A 17529-nucleotide genomic window follows, 5' to 3' on the forward strand; every position below is an offset into this window, starting at 1 on the left:
CCCCTTCAGCTACAGAGGGAGGAACCCTTCTTCCTTTTAATTCTTTCCCCCCACATGGTTCCCATTTACTCACACTTCTCTTTATATGTTTTTAGTATTACTTTAGCTAAAGGTCACTGAAATTCCCACTTCTGAGCCTGTTAAGTTTTCCATTCCCATCATATAAAAGGTTTTTGTTAAAGTCTGTGTGTGTGGGGAGGAGGGGACTGCAATCCACACTGGAGGAGAACAAAAGATGCACGATAGCTGCCTTCTGCCTAGTTTAAAACAGACTTGTACCAGCAATGAGAACTCATTTCATGCACAGGAACCTCAGTGCGCAAAAAGGACCCTCGAGGACACTAATGCCTCTCTGCCCCCTCTAAATAATTTCATCTTTTTGCTCTAAAATAGAGCCTACGTGATTGCTGGGGGGGTAAGAGAGGCTACAGCGCAGGAATGTGAAAATACAAAATGGCTCTAGCTAATCATGACCTTCAACTAACTGTCATCATAAAAAATATATATTGCAAGAACCCAACTGTATTAAGTGCAAAAACAAGAGCCAGCACAAAGAACTTCAGTCTGTGTTACAAATTTAAACTTTTCTAACATGTTCAAGACAATGAGCACATTTCTTTTTCAAGCTGTTTGCTCTGAGCTGCAGCAACCTTTCTGCTCGTAAGGGGAGGAACAGACAAGGGAAGACTTTGCAAGATGAAAAACCACACATTTCACTGATGTTCATTTAGTACTTGCAGTAAGAGCAATGCTGAAACCTGTTTTATGTTAGGTAAGTAAGCACAGTTAAGCAGCAGCTTGTCTGTAAGTTAAGAGTCACCCAAGCTGATAACTAGAAGTGGGTTGTACAAGATGGAACGGCCACTTTCACATTCCTGGATTCTCGCAAGTCATCAAAACCTTTCTGTTCAGGCACCTCAGCAGTTAGTTTGCTCCTGTGTAATTACATTCTAGTCCTTCCACTTGCCCCCACTGGAGGCTTCAGAGCAGCTTGGTCAGAAGCAGAAAGCTAAAGCCCATTCTCCAGCGTAGGGATGATTTAAGACAGGGCCAACTTACGACCGGGATAGGACAGAGTTGTAAAGGAAACAACGTTAAATCTTTGCACTGCTTCCAAAACAAGCTGTTTCAGACTTGCAAAATGGTGAAATCTTTTAAGAAAACCCTGGAGAACCCTTTTCCTGTGCGCTGTTCTCTTCATTTTGAGCAACTGTTTTAGACAATTTGTCATACAAGAACACTGTACCATGAACAACTGCTCTCTGATAATATTCACAGAATAAAGGGATCAATTAGATTAGAAATATTCATAATCACCACCCAAGGGCCTGCAGGTGAGCTTCAGCTGAACTAATTTCTCTTCTCCTGTCAGGACACCATTTGCCAGTTTTGCATCTTCCCACCTGCTTAGCAGATCTGTACAATTTATTCTACTTCGCAATTTGTGCCTAAAATTTGTAGGTCTAGTAATGAATCCCTGAATCCACTTGATTTCACAGTGTAAATCATTTGCTATTACTAGGGAAGGCAGAGAATGAGCCGTTGCGTTGTTTTGTCAGTACGCTGGAGTTTAGTTCCCTGGGTACTCAAACACTGCAGCAGCGCCCATGCCCGTTCCAATGCACATTGATACAACGCCGTATGCTCTGAAACAAAAGAACATGTGGAATTAAAACAGATCTGGTTTAGATCATCTGGAGAAAAAGAAGAATACAATAATGTGAGCTACCCAATGCTCTCCTGTATTGCCAAGAGGCCGCTTTGGTTCAGATGGGTTGAGGAAGAAACTCTTCTCTTCCTGCCTCCTACCACAGCCCTTTATGTGGCTTTGCTATGGAAAAGGTAAATTTGGATAGTAGGATGATATGCAGCAGGATTTGTGGAAAACCATAGCGGAAAGCCTGATTTCAGAGCAAGTTCTTCCACTTCAGTTTGAGGTAGTTTATTGCTATTGCCTGATTTGCTTGGCATTTAACAGCTTGCCGTCACCCTCCCCTCTAGGCAAGGGCACAGCTCATCCTAAGGCGCAGTCTGGTGACACTGTACGTGCCAGCCCCAAAGGGAGCAGTGACAGAGCCACAGGAAGAATCACAGAATTATAGAATCATTAAGGTTGGAAAAGACCTAAGATCATCAAGTCCAACCATCAACCCAACACCCCCAGGCCTCCTAAACCATGTCCTGAAGTACCAGGTCTACACATTTTTTGAACACCCCCAGGGACGGTGACTCCCCCACCTCTCTGGGCAGCCTGTGCCAGTGCCTGACCACTCTGTCAGGGAAGACATTTTTCCTAATATCCAATCTAAACCTCCCCTGACACAGCTTGAGGCCATTTAAAAGCTCTAGTCCAGGGCAGAGGGCTGGGACCGAACTGCCACAAAGCCCGATGCGGCCCAGCCTTGCAGGGCCACCAGCCCACCAGCTCGGACCGCTGACTTGCTGCTCTAACGCTGCGTGGTAGAGGCGCCTGCTCCAGGGCCCTGCACCACCGCGGACCAGGAGAGACTCCGCATTCAGGTGCGGCAAGGTGTTACACAGCCCTCCCTAAGGAGGGCCATCGGGAATTCATCATGTTCAAAGCTATCAAAGGGATGGAGACAGCTTAACCCAAACTGATGGTTACTGCGGAGTCTAAATTACGTATACACATTTAAGGCATTAAGGCTAATACCGTTCCTCAGTGCTCACCTTTTCCCCCTGCGCTTCAATTCATTGAGCAAAGTGACAACTTGACGAGCACCAGTACAGCCCAGTGGGTGCCCCAGTGCTATTGCTCCTCCCAGGGGGTTGACTTTCTCCATGGGAATGCCCAGCTTTTCAACACAGTACACAGCCTAGAAAGACAGAGGGAATGTTCTCATGGAGATGCTCTCGCCTCCGTTAGCTCTCAGCAATCCCGCAATAGAGAGCTAAGAGGACCGCAGAGAAGACTTCCGTGTATAAAAAGGAACAGCAAACCACCCTGGGCAGCTCTAGGGGCTTCAAAAGATTTGTGCTTAAAATGAATTTAGCTCAAATTATGTTTGTGATTACACAAACTCCACGTCAGATGTCAGCTGCTCTTAAAGTATTCAACAGTTGGTACTCAGAGGCCTGGCTCCAGCTAGACCATCTTTGCCAGTGGAGAGGAGTGGAACTACACTACAAATCTAAAGCACGCAGAAGTGAGCTAAGCCCACCAACTTCACCTCAAACTAAGCCTGCGTACTTTCTGGCAGGCACGTCATCGCTTTGTGGAAGACGTGGTACTGACGTTTCCACCTTTCCTCAAGGACCTCCAAATCAGTGAGTGCAACACGTTCACACCGACACCACCCAGTAACAAATTACAGCCCTTATGAAACGGATTTTGCGAGCTGGTATGAGGATACGAGAGTGAATATGTCAGTGGACATATTTTTCTGGTTCTTTTTTTGGGGCGTTTGTTTCTCTTTTTTTTACTATTAAGCTGCGTAAGCAATTCCCTGCTTGTTTTTATTTGAAGGAAGGGGAAAATAGTCTGCACATATTATTAACATTTGGCTTAAGGCATAATATGTAGAACAAGTTCAAGTCTTCTTTTGGAGACTAAGCTGAAACATACTCAGCTACCAAGCAGTGTAGCAACTCAAACAGGATGATCACTCACCTGGCTTGCAAAGGCTTCATTAATTTCATAAATATCAATGTCATTCAGAGTCAGACCTATGGTTCAGAAAAGTCAGGATTTACAAGTGAGGTATTTTTGCCTCATGATGATATCAAAGAGAATAATTCACTCACAGCCTCCCTTCATGAATTCTAGTCCTACTCCACCAATGACAAAAAGAAGGGGGCCTTGGCTCCATATGGGGGGTCTGTAATTGTGCGCATGTTTACGTACAACAATGTCTAAAGACTGCAAAGTGTCACAGTTCATGGTCTTGTGTCACTGAGTTTGCCAAGTCTCCTTAGATTATGTGTGATTTTGCAGAGGGATTAAAGACTGAAGGGCAGTTCGAGACTGAAAGATAAAACTGTAGGTGAGCACGCGACTGTACCAATGATAGCCAGACGCAATAATCATCAGCTATAAAAGCTATTTAACCTGATAAGTATGATAAGAACCCTGAGGGAAGCCTGCTCCGCTGGTCAGATGCCAAAACCGTAAAGAAAAAAAAAAACCCAAACCCAAATACAAACACCACCCCCCACACGCTGGTCATATTAAGGAAGAGAAAACAGCACTAAGTGAACACTGATCTCTTGCTACATGTTAACTGTTTGTTGAGACTGTGAAGGGATTTAATCCTGAGCTTCTCAAAGGTGAGTGAATGACAATTTACATATGATCACAAGTGAACAGTACGACAATAATCCCACTGGGATCTCTTTCAAGCTTTTGAGTTTAAGTTCACCGTCCCTACGGCTGATAGCTGCACAAGCTAGAATAATACAACCCTAAATTTTAGTCCACAGAGTCAGAACTGCCGTATGCCAAACGCTGTACGAATGACACGTGGTTCTTACCCGCCTTCTCCACCGCCACAGGGATTGCGTAGGCTGGTCCTATGCCCATGACATCGGGAGGGACTCCGACCACAGCGAAGGACCTGAGCACCCCCAGGATGGGGAGTCCCAGCTGTGCTGCTTTTGAGCGTTTTGCCAGGAGAACAGCGGCTGCTCCATCACTGACCTGGCTGGCGTTACCTGATGGAAGAGATCTATTAACACCTTTTTTTCTCTAAGCACATTCTATTACAAGGCAGGTAAACCACAGGAACAACAGTAATTTAACAACAGAGCTGACCTGCTGTAGTGCTACCATCCTCTTTGAAGGCAGGCTTCAGCTTTGCCAAGCCTTCCAGGGTCGTGGAGGGCCTAATCCCCTCATCTTGGTGCACGGTGATTCTTTTTTGGTTGCCTTGATTATCTAGAACAGTGGTTTTCACTGGAACAATCTCAGTTTTAAACAGTCCCATCTGCTGAGCTTTTGCTGCTCTGTTAAAGAAGAGTATGAGAGGTTAACATATTCTGGAGGTGAAGCGCAGCAGAACTAAGGTCAAGGAAACCAGTTAGTAAGAGAATGAACTAAGGTGTGACTTGCTACACAGGTACATCATCGCCAAGTAGTGGAGAAGACAACAGGCACATACTTATTTCCATCCGTGGGAAGGCAAACTTCTTATCTCTACATTGTGGGAAATATCCCGCTGACATTACGGACGTTCTCCCCAAACCCGGGTCACGGGATCGCACACTTCTGAGCGAGATCCCGTCCTGATCCCCTCAACACCTTTGTGACTGACCGACCACCACCAGCCCACGCATGAAGCTGTGCTTGTCCAGCAGCACAGTCACATCACAACTGTAAGAAAATAAATGAATCCTGATGTTCAAGCACCAATTCTTATTTTTCAGTTTAAACAGGGCAAGTGGGCTAAGCCTCCACATCAAACTAAGCACTTCTGACAAGGCATGCATAAAGTTTCACTCATTCCTGATTTTGTTGAGCTCTAGACCACACACTTCAGGTATAACCTTCTGGAATTTAAATGTAACCTTTCAACCCCAAACTACTGCATTTTATGTTGCATAGTTCAGTGTGACTACTTAGAAAAGTGTCACTTAATTTAGTGGTAAAGATGCAGCAAAGATAGGGTCTGGTCCCTGAGACAGCGTTAGCGGCAGGGAACAACTGACCGGACTGATATAAGTAGGCAGAATGCAATTAGCTAAATCAGAATTAGCTCAGGACACACAGTTTTAATCTTCCATATCACCAAGGTATTTCAAAGCCTCCTCAGTAAAGCCGATTCAGAAGATTTACCTTCCAGCAGCAGAGCACCCTTTACAGGGAATACAAATTGAAGACTGAAAGCTTGGTTTACCCCCTCATCACTTTACACTTGTGCTAATAAAATGAAAATATTTAATACTCCCAGGTAAGCAAGAGTTAGAGCGAGGTGCTGAAGGACAGAGCAGTAACTCCGCAGACATCCTGAGACCGAGGCCAGAAAACCACCCCTTCCCTCATGCGAGGGGCGAGGATCGCGTTCACATACCCTTTGCGTTATCAGTTCAATGTCAGTGAGAAAGGCTGGCATGCCAAGTTCCCTAGAAACGGGGCCAGAATTTAAAGGTTAACTGGCCTGTGCAGTGCCTTCCTGTATTAGATAAATAATTGGACCGGGGCAATGCTTAAACAAAGCTCTGAAATTTAGTTTAACTCTTTGACGGCAGCAACTTTAAGGTACTGCCTGACGCTGGATGTGAGTACAGCCCCAGGGATTCCAGGGGACAGTTTACTTTGGCAGTGATTTAACCTAAAAGCTTATTAGAGGTAGAACTGGACTTACTCGGGGCCAAACACCTGCAGTGAAGACAAGCCACTCTTCTCATAAGCTCAGCAGTTCTCTAGAAACAGCTACATTTAAGTATTCCCCCCGTTAGGAAAGGTTCCTTCTGCTGCCACTCCCACATTCAGTTTCAAATGACAGGGAGCCAAAGCCACTACGAAAGTATCGAACCATACTTTAGCTTCAGACACCTCACGGAGGTGGCATCCTTTGGGTGCTCGCTGCTCAAGGCTCGCGTGCGCAAGGTGAGTCACACAATCCCCAGCGCAGCTCTGGGCTCAGGCTTCCTTGTCAGGCAGCCCTGGACGGGCACACAGCGCTCTGCTCTGGCCATCGCAGGCTTCTTCACTTGCTATTCAGGTTTGGAAGGCAATGCGAGGGCTGCGCTTACCCACTCTTGGGAAGCACCAATGCATTTTCTATCTGTATTTATTCCTTAACTAAAAGGTTAAAAAAAAAAAAAAAGCCAAAAAAAAGGCATTTACTTTTGTTGGGAAGCCAAGGCAAAGGCATCTTGCTTCTTTCGGGAAACTCCAAACTTCTCTGCCACGTTTTCTGAGGTTATTCTGGGGAAAGCAATATCACAGAATTAATCCAACGACTCATCTAACAGAGCTGCGGTTGGCTTCCGCTGAAGTCAACACAAGATACAAGCATTGGCTTTAGTCTCAAAGCTAACTGCTGCCTTCTCGACCTAGTACTGCTTGGCAGAAGCAAACCCTGCATCAAATCTAGGACCAAAACAAGGTTCAAATCCACTTTCATTGCTCGTTAAGCCAAGGAGCTTAAGACGTAAGACAAGGAAATCTTTCATCAGTCGCTGATCTTCCCCCAGTTCACATAATTAATCTCCTACCACAACCAAGGAGGATGCCGACACATGCAGACCCAAGCTCTCTCCATTCGGATTGATCTGAAACAGCACCGTCACTGAGGAGACGCCACCTAGAAAAGCCTTCAACTTTGGGAAGAGGAAACACTTACCCCATAGGAATAAGGCAATCCCGAGCTTTGCTGTTTTCCATCATACTGGAACTGATATCACCAGGGTTATTTGCATTTCTGAGGGACATCGTCTCCACACTAAACACAAGAAAAACTTGAATTTGCTACCAGGGCTTTCACACTGTATTTGTGGCAATTGCCAAATTAAGACTGATCAAAATGCAGTATCCTGACAGCATGCCTTCCTCTCACCTTACAGAAACGCAGTTAAATAAGAACTGGCTGAGGCAGCAGCTCTTCTATCATCAATGTAAGAATTACACAAAATGAAAACAGATCGTTAGATTGAATTGGTCCTTGTTTCACTGAGAACAGGATACCAGTTCGTGCCATCAGTTAACTTCTTCCAAGCTGTGGAAGAAAGAGGAATCGCTAATGATTCTGGCACTTTTGTTCTCAAGCTTAAGGAGGAACCTAAGGTCGTAGGAGTGGAGTTTCCAGCGAGATTGTCAACAGCCATGAAAATGCCACTTACAGCTTAAGAACTGGTTGGCAGTATAGTAAGTATTAAGCAACCATTATGTCATTTGTATTTCGCAACATGAAGAATTTAAGACACGGATCCCAGAGGCCGCCTACAAATGAGTTACCAGAATGAAGATATCCAATTTTACTGCATAAAACCACAACCATCACTTAAGACTAGAGAGCTTTTGTAAGACCGTGAAGCCTATGATGGGAAGAGGGTTTGAATTCTACTCTGCACCACACAAATACACTCAAGAAGAGGAAGTAACAAAGAAACCATTCCTGGAAAACCCAAGACAAGCAGAAAATAAGGCTTTTTCCCCAAGCAGCTTATAGTAAGTGCTATCAGGAATTTAAACTGACTCTATGGGACACTGCACTACTTGACTTCAGCTGCATCTACTCCCTGAAGGAAGGCACAGAATCAGGTTTTAAGTGAGAGCAAACCCCAGCTACTGTGTTTTGTGTTGTCACTCAGTATCTCCCCACCTACAGAACAGGTGAGCCCACTCAGGGGAGGAGCATGACTTGGGATAAACCCAGCTCACAAAAGCTATTTGTAACTTATGGATTTTACATTTTCATGGAAGACCCCACAGGGCAGAGGCGAGAAAACTTCCCACAATGAAACGCGGTGGCTCACGTACCCAAAGGTGCAAAGGCTGGATCCCAAACCCCTTGAGCCTTTCAGTACCTTTAAGCGTATCATTTTGGTGGACACCACCACGCAGCTTCTTGAAACGGTTGTGTTAAAGCGAACGAGTGAAAAGCATCATGTGTTCAAGTGCTCAGCCCACATCAGAGAAACATGCCTGTCTTGCTGAGCCGTTTATTTCGCAGCAGTCTAAGAAGGGTGTTCCCAGCACCAGGTCTTGTTCAACCAAGTACATGCAGGTGTTGAGAAGTTGTAAATATAAATATTTTCCTAAGGGCTACCCGATGACTGTGTACAGTAATAATTCAAGACTTAGAGTTACCAAGGTAAAGAAAAAGAGAAACCCAATATTTTAGCCTCAGGATTACTGAATACTTTGTTATTTGGTTCTTCTGAAGCGCATGTGTGTGCGGTCACCAGTATTTCTCTAAAGCCAGTTTAGGATTTACATAATCCTCTAAAAAAATAAACACTTCTTATGATGTTAGGACAGAAGCAAAGAACAGCATGCCCATCCACAGCAGAACGTCTCCTGTAAGTCTGCAGAACAGTTATTAGCCTGGGTAGGACATTCATTTCTTTATCCAAGATAGCTGCTGGCATTCTAAGACACCATTTAATTGGAGATTAGTTAAAAAGCTAATCACGGCAGGCTCTTTCAGGCTGTCAGAGCTCTGCACACAAATGGTATCCTACAGCAGGGCTAGGGGACCCTAATAAAACAGGCTTTTTACAAGCTTGTAAGAGATCCTCAGCCTCTTACTGCAACCCCAGGATGCCACCAAGATCAAAACTTCCAGGGGAATTAAAGCGTTTTCAAGCACCCTCTCAGGCCCTTTAAGACGACCTGATCCTCTGTGAAAGTACTCAGCAGCCTGTGGAAATACAGGCATTGCATCTGCAGCCACCACTTAAATCCAGGTCCTAATTTTAGGAGTTTATTCACCCACTTATCAAATGAGGACAGCACCTATTTCCTTGGCGGGGCCAGAAGTGGTTGGAACACGTTTCTAATTCCTCACACAAGAGCTACTGCAGAGGGACTGAGTGCTACTTCCAGGCAGCCTGAGCAAGTGCCACAAAAAGCCATTCTTACCCACAGGCCAAGCCAATGTCATACGATCCATTTCGGATGCCACCTGTAAGAGCAGGGCACAAACATTCTTACTATCATTAGGAGCAAAACCATTTCCATTCCAGCCACGGTTTCATGAACACCTGAGTACCCCACTACAGCTGAACGGTGCATTCCCGCTGCCCCCCGGCCTGCCAGAACGTGAGCCAGGTCAAGGAGCTCATGGGGCTGAAGACTAACCACGTCCTGACGTGCAACCAGAGAGGACTGGAGGGACCCTTCTAGAACCTGCCTGATTTGGAAGTGATGGTAGAACTTATCCTCAGAAAACCAAGTTACTTCTCTAAGGGTAAATTTGGCACTCAATGATACAGAAGTATTCAACTAACAACCACTGAAAATTCCTAACAGCAGAAGACATTAGCTGTGTCCAGTTTTGGGCCCCCCAGTTCAAGAAGGACAAAGAACTACTGGAGAGCAAGGCCAGCGCAGAGCTACCAAGATGACCAGGGGACTGGAGTGTCTCCCTTATGAGGAAAGGCTGAGAGACCTGGGTTTGTTCAGCCTGGAGAAGAGAAGGCTGAGGGGGGATTTCATCGATGCTTATAAATATCTGAAGAGAGGGTGTCAGGACGATGGGATTAGACTCTTTTGAATAGTGCCCAACGACAGGCCAAGGGGCCACGGGCACAAGCTGGAACACGGGAAGCTCCACTTAAATATGAGGACAAACCCCTTCCCTGTGCGGGTGCCAGAGCAGGGGCACAGGCTGCCCAGAGAGGCTGTGGGGTCCCTTCCCTGGAGACATTCACCCCCCGCCTGGACGCGGCCCTGTGCCCCTGCTCTGGGGGTGCCTGCTCAAGCAGGGGTGGGACGGGGTGAGCTCCAGAGGGCCCTTCCAACCCCTGACATTCTGTGATTCTGTGATCATTGCTGGCTTTACTGCTCAGAGACTGGAGGACAGGAGAAACAAGCACTTTGGGCGCAGCAGGCATCGACTCCAATCCAAGTGCCCATAACACTCACCAGCTATATTGATAATGGCCTGTAGCCCGGAGGAGCACTGCCGGTTCACGCTCGAGCACGGCACCGTCTCTGGAATACCACTAGAAAATAAGACAGCATTGGCAAAGACTCAGTGATGAAAACCATGCAACAAAGCAAGCCTCTGAAGAAAGCATGAAGCCACTTCATTAAACATTAACCCTCAAGCTCAGGACAGATCCCTTTATACATTTGTTGATCTATTTGATCCTGCACCAAGAGAAAGCAAAGTTCACAGGTAACTTCCAAACTTGATTTGCAAGTGGCTCTGAGTGCTGTTTACCCACAGGTCTGTCTTTGGAAGGTCCTCTGTAAGCAGGGCCCTCTCGCGTGCCTAGCTCCCGAGCTCTGACTGGGGCCAGAAATATGGAAAAGCTCTGCAATATTCATAACTACTCATGGGCTGCGTCTGAACCTCTCCAAAGTGGTGGTCGTGCACCGATTTACAGAAGCAAACATCACTTGGCAATAGACACTGGCTGAAATATTTGGAAGCTGAGATCCAGCTCAACATGAGCCATTGACCACCAACACTGGTAACTGAACCGAAAGATCTGAGAAAACTCCATGCCTTCAGGCCCACGTAGAGCAGAGGGAAACGCGGCCTTGCAGCAGGGAGAAGCAGCGGGTACAGCTGGGAGCCCACTAAACCAGATCTCCCAGAGGCTTGACACAGGGGACAGATTAATTGGCCTCACCTCCACCTCCCTGTCCTTTACCAGCAGGGTTCTCCAAATGCTCAAAGTCTAATTTCTAGGCAAAAGGGAATTTGCCATAACTTCCTAGGAGCACATGAGCCTCATCGTGACCTCTGACCCAGCGCTGTTCTGTAGCCAAGCCCCGAGACGGGAAGGGAAAAACCTCGATCTGGTTGAGAGTTTACCTTAGGAACTGTGCAACTCTTGCAATCAAAGCACCAGCTCCAGGCTGCAGCACGTTTCCTGAATGCAAAGACAGGATTCCAGTCAATCAGTTGCCTCTCCCTCGCTGTTTGCTGCAGGCATCAAAGGGACGATAACACTGCCGTGGCTTGGTACCATCCGGCACCTGGATCAGAGCCCCACCACTTGACAGAAGAGTCGTGAAGGACACAGTTATTTCATAAACCTGACACTACACACTAACCTCTTCCAGCCCCACGATACCTGCAAGTACCCCATGGGACACCAGGAGCGGCCTGTCCCGGAGCGCTCTCCGGACCAGGAGTTTCAAGTCTGCAACGGAGGTTGTTCACTTACCAACACAGATGTCTCCCAGGAGCTCAGGACGAAGACTGACATCTTGAAGGACAGCCGTCATAACAGCAGACAGCAGTTCATCAGGCGTAGTATCCTGAAGGCACAGGGGATTAGCGCTACTTAACACCAGAACTGCCCTGTCAGCTCACCCCAGACTACTTCAGAGGCCTAGCGCACGACGCTCGGACTGCTTTACCCCGCTTCTCAGCTCATGACCGTTGTCATTCTCCTATAAAAGCAGAATTATTCTGCATAGGTTTTACCCTGGGTATCTTTTAAGCACTGTAACGCACTCTGCTTGTAGCTCAATTTTGTATGAGCACGCTTTGTAGGGCCTTCAAAGCCAAAGGACTATGGCGAGTTATGTCGCAGGCCCTCGCAAGCGAAGCTTCTGAGTGCACTTGGTAAAAGAATCACGGGTGACCCCTTCGCTGGTGGGAAGCGCCACCGGCGTGACAAAACCTTTGAAGGATGCCAAGCAACGCGTGTCCTGTGGGGCCAGCCCGGCACCGGGCTCTCGCCTCGGTCAGAGCCCGGCTCGCCGCCCACCGAGGAGCAGGGCTGCTCCAGGAGGGTGGCAGGTCCGCGCCCGGCGCCGCCGGTCCCCGAGCGAGCCGGGCAGGCGAGGGAGATGCTGCTCGCCCCGGAGGTTGCTCTGCTTGGCCCCAGCAGGTCCGAGCAGCGTGGCTGACCTACCCCAGGCTTTGAGCGGAGCCAGGCCACTCGGCGGTACGCTGGCCGGCTTTTTTGGGGGTGCCAGCGGTGCTCCCGCACCTGGGCCACGCACCCCCCGGCATTAAAACCATCAGGAAGTGTTGGGGTTTAGAGTGTTATAAAGCGGCGCCCCGCTCCTGGGCCGCAGATGGGGGACAGTGAGAAGGGGGAGCCCAGCAGCCAGCGGTGCGGAGGGGAGGCAGGCGGGGGTCCCCACCGCCCTGGGGGTGCCCCAGAGGCGGGGGCGCTCCGCAATGCGGGGAGCGGGACCCGCAGCACCCCGGGAGGGGTCGGGCGGGACCCCCCGGGCCGTACCTTGAAGCCGCCGCGCCTGGCGCGGCCGATGGCGGTCCTCCGCCCGTGCACCACCACCACATCGTCGGGGGCGGCGGCCCGCGGCGAGACCCCGGCGCGGCTCCCGCACGGCGCGGGCTGCACCCCGGCGCCGCTGCCCGTCCCGGCGGCGGCCGGGGAGGCGGTGAGGTGCCCCAGCAGCTGCTGTGCCCGCCGCAGCGCCCCGCCGCCCGGCCCCGCCGCCATGTTGTCGCCGCCACCGCCCGCCGGGGCGGGGCGGGGCTCACCGCCTCATTTGCATGGCCCCGCCCCCGGGCGCAACCCAGGCTTTGGGTCCGTAAATAAAGGCGTAAGACAACCCGCAAAACAAAACAAAGAACTGATTAAAAATATAGTAATATAAATAAAAAATTAAACGGATAAAGAAAGATAAACAAAAAAATTGAAACAGAAAAATAAGAAAAAACGAAGGGAAAAGCAAAAAAATAGGGAAAAGCAAAAAAATAGGGAAAAGCAAAAAAATAGGGAAAAGCAAGGAAAGGGAAGTTAAGTAAAGGAAATTTTAAAATTTAAAAAATGAAATTATAATGAAATAAATTTTAAAAACGTAACAGCCGGCGCATTTGGAGCTTTTGAAGAGAGCAGGACGCCACGACAAAGGGACACACAGAGCCGTGGGGTCCGAGAACTGCACAGATTCATTATTTCGAGTAAAACCCACAAACCATCAGCTCCATCCCCGCCTCGTCACCCCCCGGTCCCGCCCCTCGCCCCCGCCGCTGCCCGCTGGGAACTGTCCTACTGGGAAGGGGCTGTACTGGTGTGCAGAGGACAGGCGACCTCCCGCTCCAGCCTCCCCCCAAGAAAATCATTTCTCGACGGATAGATGACAATGTGGCACGCAGGGAAAGCCACCGGCCCGCAACAGGCGAAATAAAATTAAAAAAACCAACAAACCAAAAACCAAACCAAAAAACAACTTTACATGGCATAATATTACATTCTCTTTTCCGAGTTTCATTCTGTACATCAGAACACTGCAAGGGTTTTAAAAAATAAAAAGGCAAAGGCACCTGAGGAGCGAGTCGCACACGCACAGTGCACACACCCGTGTGCACACACGCACACGCACACGCGAGCCGCATCCACCCGCGGGAGGATTGGGGTGATCTGGGCGCCTTGGGAGCGTTTTGGGGCAGCCCCAGCCCAGGGCCGGGAACCCCGCTTTGCTCGCAAGGCTTTGGGAAGAAGGAAAGAACACCCACCCGCCGCTGAAGGGCTGAGAAAAACCAAAACCGAACAGATTCAGTGAAAGAGGAGAAAACAGCTTAAAAACGGGTGGGTTTTTTTAGCTTTAGGGAGAACACACTTTGTTACCCTCTTCTCACAAAACCCTTCCCAGCCAACACTGATTTTTTTAATATATTTTTTTCCATCCATCCCATCCCACTGAACAGACTGATGGATTTGGTTCTATTCACAGAATAAAATTCTTCATTCCCCCCCGGGAGGAAGGGGACGACTTTGTCCCCCCCAGAGGAGAGCTGCCCATCACCGCTGTGGTCGACTGGCACGAACGCCCGGTGCCGCCCCACCGCAGCCCCCGGCTTCACCAGAGCCCAGCCTGGGAAATAACTGCCCTGCGCAGCTTTGCAGGCAAATTTACAGGGAATCCTTTTAGCTGTTTCTTTTAATTTGCCCTAACACTACCAGTTTTGTTTGTTTGTTTGTTTGTTTGCTTTTAAACTGAAATAACTCTAATTTTTACTTCTCTTTTTGGAGCTGTGGACAAGGAAACGCTCCCACCGCCCCACCAGTGGTGCAAAGTCTCGATCTCTTCCACGCAGAAGGGTTCAAGGATGTGCGAAGTCACACGAACAACCGATTTCTCAACTTCCTCTTCAGCCCAAGCAACGCTTTCCATTTTTCAATTAAAAACAATATTAAAATAAACCTGTGTTTGACACACTGGCCTGAAGATGGAAACCTCCCAGTGACTGCTTATTTAACCCTCTGCTGAGCCAGGTGGAAATAGCTAATGCAGCAGGGAAGGGGGAGGTGGGATGATGCAATTAATTTGTCCAAAATAACCAAGATCTGATTAATTAATTAGCTTCCAGGGACTCTGTGCGTGCTCCCTGCCAAGGTTTTCCAGCAGGATAGTGCTGGTCAAAGAGTCTGTAAGCCCAACTCTGCTTTCACCTGGCCCATTTTCTCCTACAGCTTCAAACTGCCTAATTTTAGGCACCCACTTGGGTTTTACAGAGACCTACTGGGCTCCTCCTGCAGCCCCGCTTCCAAAACGCGCTGGCATCCCTCCAGCCCCAGCATAGCAGCATGGGCACGGGTTAGCAGGGCTACGGCTATGAGCAGAGAGCCGCCCTCGCCAAGAACCCCTCCAGCTCCCACCTGAATCCTCATGGTTCCCAGAACAAACTGGCTGGTGCTCAGCCCTGCTCGCTGCAGGCATCAACAGCTTTTAAACATCCCTCTCCACGGCCGTGGCAGAGGTCCCAGGCATCCATCTGTGGGTGTACCCCGCAGAGACCTCCTGCGCCCCGAGAAGACCCCTTCTTCCAAGATTCGCACACACGCGCGCACACACACATGCACAAAGGCAACATCAACACGGCTGCTGCATCACTGAGCCTGACTCCGTGCTTTGTGCCGAGTCGAGCATCACTCCTTGATTGTAACCGCTTAAGGCACGGAACAGTATTAAATGCCGCCCCGCTGGAGACGCTGGCTGATCCCACGACCTCCAGGAGGGTTCAGTCCCCTTGTGAACGGGGACACCTGGGTCCCCCCGACTCTGTGGTCTGAGGATCATCTCCTCTGGCTTGGCTGAAGCCCGTGTCTGTTCCCCTGTGAAAGGTGGTGATCAGCACCGAGCATCTTATTTCTCCGCTGCTCCAGGGGATGCTGCCAGTGTCGCTGTCGTGCTGGGGGGGACAGATCCTGTTCCCCGCACTTGCCCCAAGAGATAAGTAACGTGGCGAGGGGGGGTGACCCCAACATCGCTGGCGGCAAGAAGGTTACTTGGTCCTGGGCCAGCACCCGCACAGTCCGGGAAATCCCTCGCTCTGAATTCCCGGCGCCGACGGTCCCGAGCGCAGCTTAGAAATCCAACGATGTGGCGGGTGCCGAGCCGGTGCCGAGCAAGAAGGGACCCGCGGGGGCCACCGCCAGGACAGCCCAGGGCGGAGGTCCGAACCGCAGAGCTCAAAAGGCCGCGGGTCTGGCGGCCGCCCCCCTCCCGCTGGCCTTTCCCCATCCCCGCTGCCAGGGGCTCAGAGCCCGCAGTTGACGAAGGGGTGTCTCAGCAGGTCCTCGGCCGTCGGCCTCCGCTTCTCCTCCACGAAGATCTGCTTGAGGAAGTTGCGGCAGGAGTTCGAGACGCCGTCGGGGAGCTGGGGGTTGGTCGGCTGGGTGGCGATTTTAAAAATAGCCGCCATGGCTTCAAACTCGGCCCACGGTGGCTTCTCCGTTAACATCTCCACCACGGTGCAGGCCACGCTCCTGCAACAATGCCAAGCATGCAGAGGTGAGACAGCGGGTAAGGGACTGGGGTGGCTGTGCATTGTAAGTCTAATCAGCTCTAGGGTTGCTGGAACGGACTACATGGGGAGCAAACCTGGGTGAGGGGTGGGAGCACATCTCCAGTACGCGTGGGCCCCCCTAAGCTCGCTATTCACACAGGTCCTTGGCACAGGGCTCTCCGCTCCCACTGGAGAGAGTGAACTTGCAAGCCTTGCCCTAAAGCTGGTCGCTTTTCTGCCTATGTTAACTGGCAGATATTAAAGTTTCATAAAAGCATGTGAGAGACCTTAACGGAGCATGCCCTGAAGGGAAACTCAGGCACAAGTTTAGGCACCACTGTTTCAGCAATAGCATGTAGCTCCCCGGGAAGCTGAGCTAGAAGGAAACGTGTTCCCCTACATCCAACTTCATCTCCGACATGCGTCTGAGAAGGAGCATGTCAGATGAGCAGCAAAGAGCCTGAGAGGTTTCCCTGTGCTTGCTGAGGGATTCTCATCTCAGCAGACCCTCTCTGCCACCTCAATTCATAGTTGCTCCTAAAAAACAGAACCCTCCCTTCAGCTGGAGCAGACAGTTCAGATCCGCCTGCTAAGGACTCCCTAGGTTTCCCACCAGGCCTCCGGTGGAGGGACTAGTTTTTGTTGACCCTGCTTTGCTTGGGCACTCAACAGAAAGCACACTGTGCAAACAGTGCTTCCTTCCCGTTTATTGGGAGGATTGGTAGCATTGTTCCAACCTTTTTATGCTCCAGCTGACATCTGGGGATCTCCACAGATCAAAACATTCACAAGCAGCCAATGATTTTGGTTGTCTTCGTGCCTGAGCCACATGCAGAAACCCAGCAGCAGTTTTTGAGAGGCCGCACAAGATCCCCGAGCCTCCGAGCTGGGTTTAGCTGACCTAAAATCAGGGCCACCAAGACTTGACAGCTCTTTTAGCAAACTTCGTTATCAACCTGCTTTCCAGAATTAAAGAGCAGCTGCGGGGTATGGCCCTCAGACATGATAAAAGCTTCCAAAAGCAAGTTGTGATTTTGGGTGCTCCTATTTTGGGACTTTCAGCTATGACATGCTCCCACCAGATATCTGCATAGTTGGTCCTAATATTTAGTTCCCATTTCCATCCTTTACCTTGCTCCCTCTTCCAACCACTAGTTCTACCTGTTGCTCCCATTCC

The 17529-nt window shown here is 49.5% G+C and overlaps 2 protein-coding genes across 4 annotated transcripts in view; both read right to left on the bottom strand.

Moving 5' to 3' along the window:
• Nucleotides 1–558: 558 nt before the first annotated feature.
• ACAA1 (acetyl-CoA acyltransferase 1) lies at nt 559–13092 on the bottom strand. The gene is made up of 12 exons (XM_075082242.1): nt 12835–13092; nt 11806–11899; nt 11451–11508; nt 10550–10629; nt 9545–9587; nt 7305–7403; nt 6806–6886; nt 4772–4962; nt 4492–4671; nt 3632–3687; nt 2692–2837; nt 559–1646 (listed from the first exon to the last, which is right to left on the bottom strand). Exons 1-12 carry the CDS (start codon nt 13057–13059, stop codon nt 1571–1573), a joined length of 1329 nt encoding a protein of 442 aa, XP_074938343.1. The 5' UTR covers nt 13060–13092; the 3' UTR covers nt 559–1570.
• A 682-nt stretch (nt 13093–13774) lies between these two features.
• The window catches only part of LOC142052346 (mitogen-activated protein kinase kinase kinase 3-like), an 85327-nt gene continuing 81572 nt past the window's right edge, over nt 13775–17529 (bottom strand). For all 3 annotated transcript variants that reach the window (XM_075082240.1, XM_075082239.1, XM_075082241.1), the window contains one exon: nt 13775–16332. In XM_075082240.1, the coding sequence (XP_074938341.1) occupies nt 16104–16332 (229 nt within the window). In that variant the 3' untranslated portion in view covers nt 13775–16103. The remainder of the gene's footprint in view (nt 16333–17529) is intronic.

Source organism: Phalacrocorax aristotelis, chromosome 2 (genome assembly GCF_949628215.1).
Source record: "Phalacrocorax aristotelis chromosome 2, bGulAri2.1, whole genome shotgun sequence".
NCBI classification, from domain to species: Eukaryota; Metazoa; Chordata; class Aves; order Suliformes; family Phalacrocoracidae; genus Phalacrocorax; species Phalacrocorax aristotelis.

Excerpts from the sequence above, each read along its gene's own strand:
- ACAA1 (XM_075082242.1), bottom strand. The coding sequence starts at position 13,059 with ATGGCGGCGGGGCCGGGCGGCGGGGCGCTGCGGCGGGCACAGCAGCTG. Across the intron at positions 6,887-7,304 it reads GATTGCCTTATTCCTATGGG|AATAACCTCAGAAAACGTGG; the intron begins GTAAGTGTTTCC and ends TGCTTTCCCCAG. Across the intron at positions 3,688-4,491 it reads TGTGGCGGTGGAGAAGGCGG|GTCTGACTCTGAATGACATT; the intron begins GTAAGAACCACG and ends TCTGAACCATAG.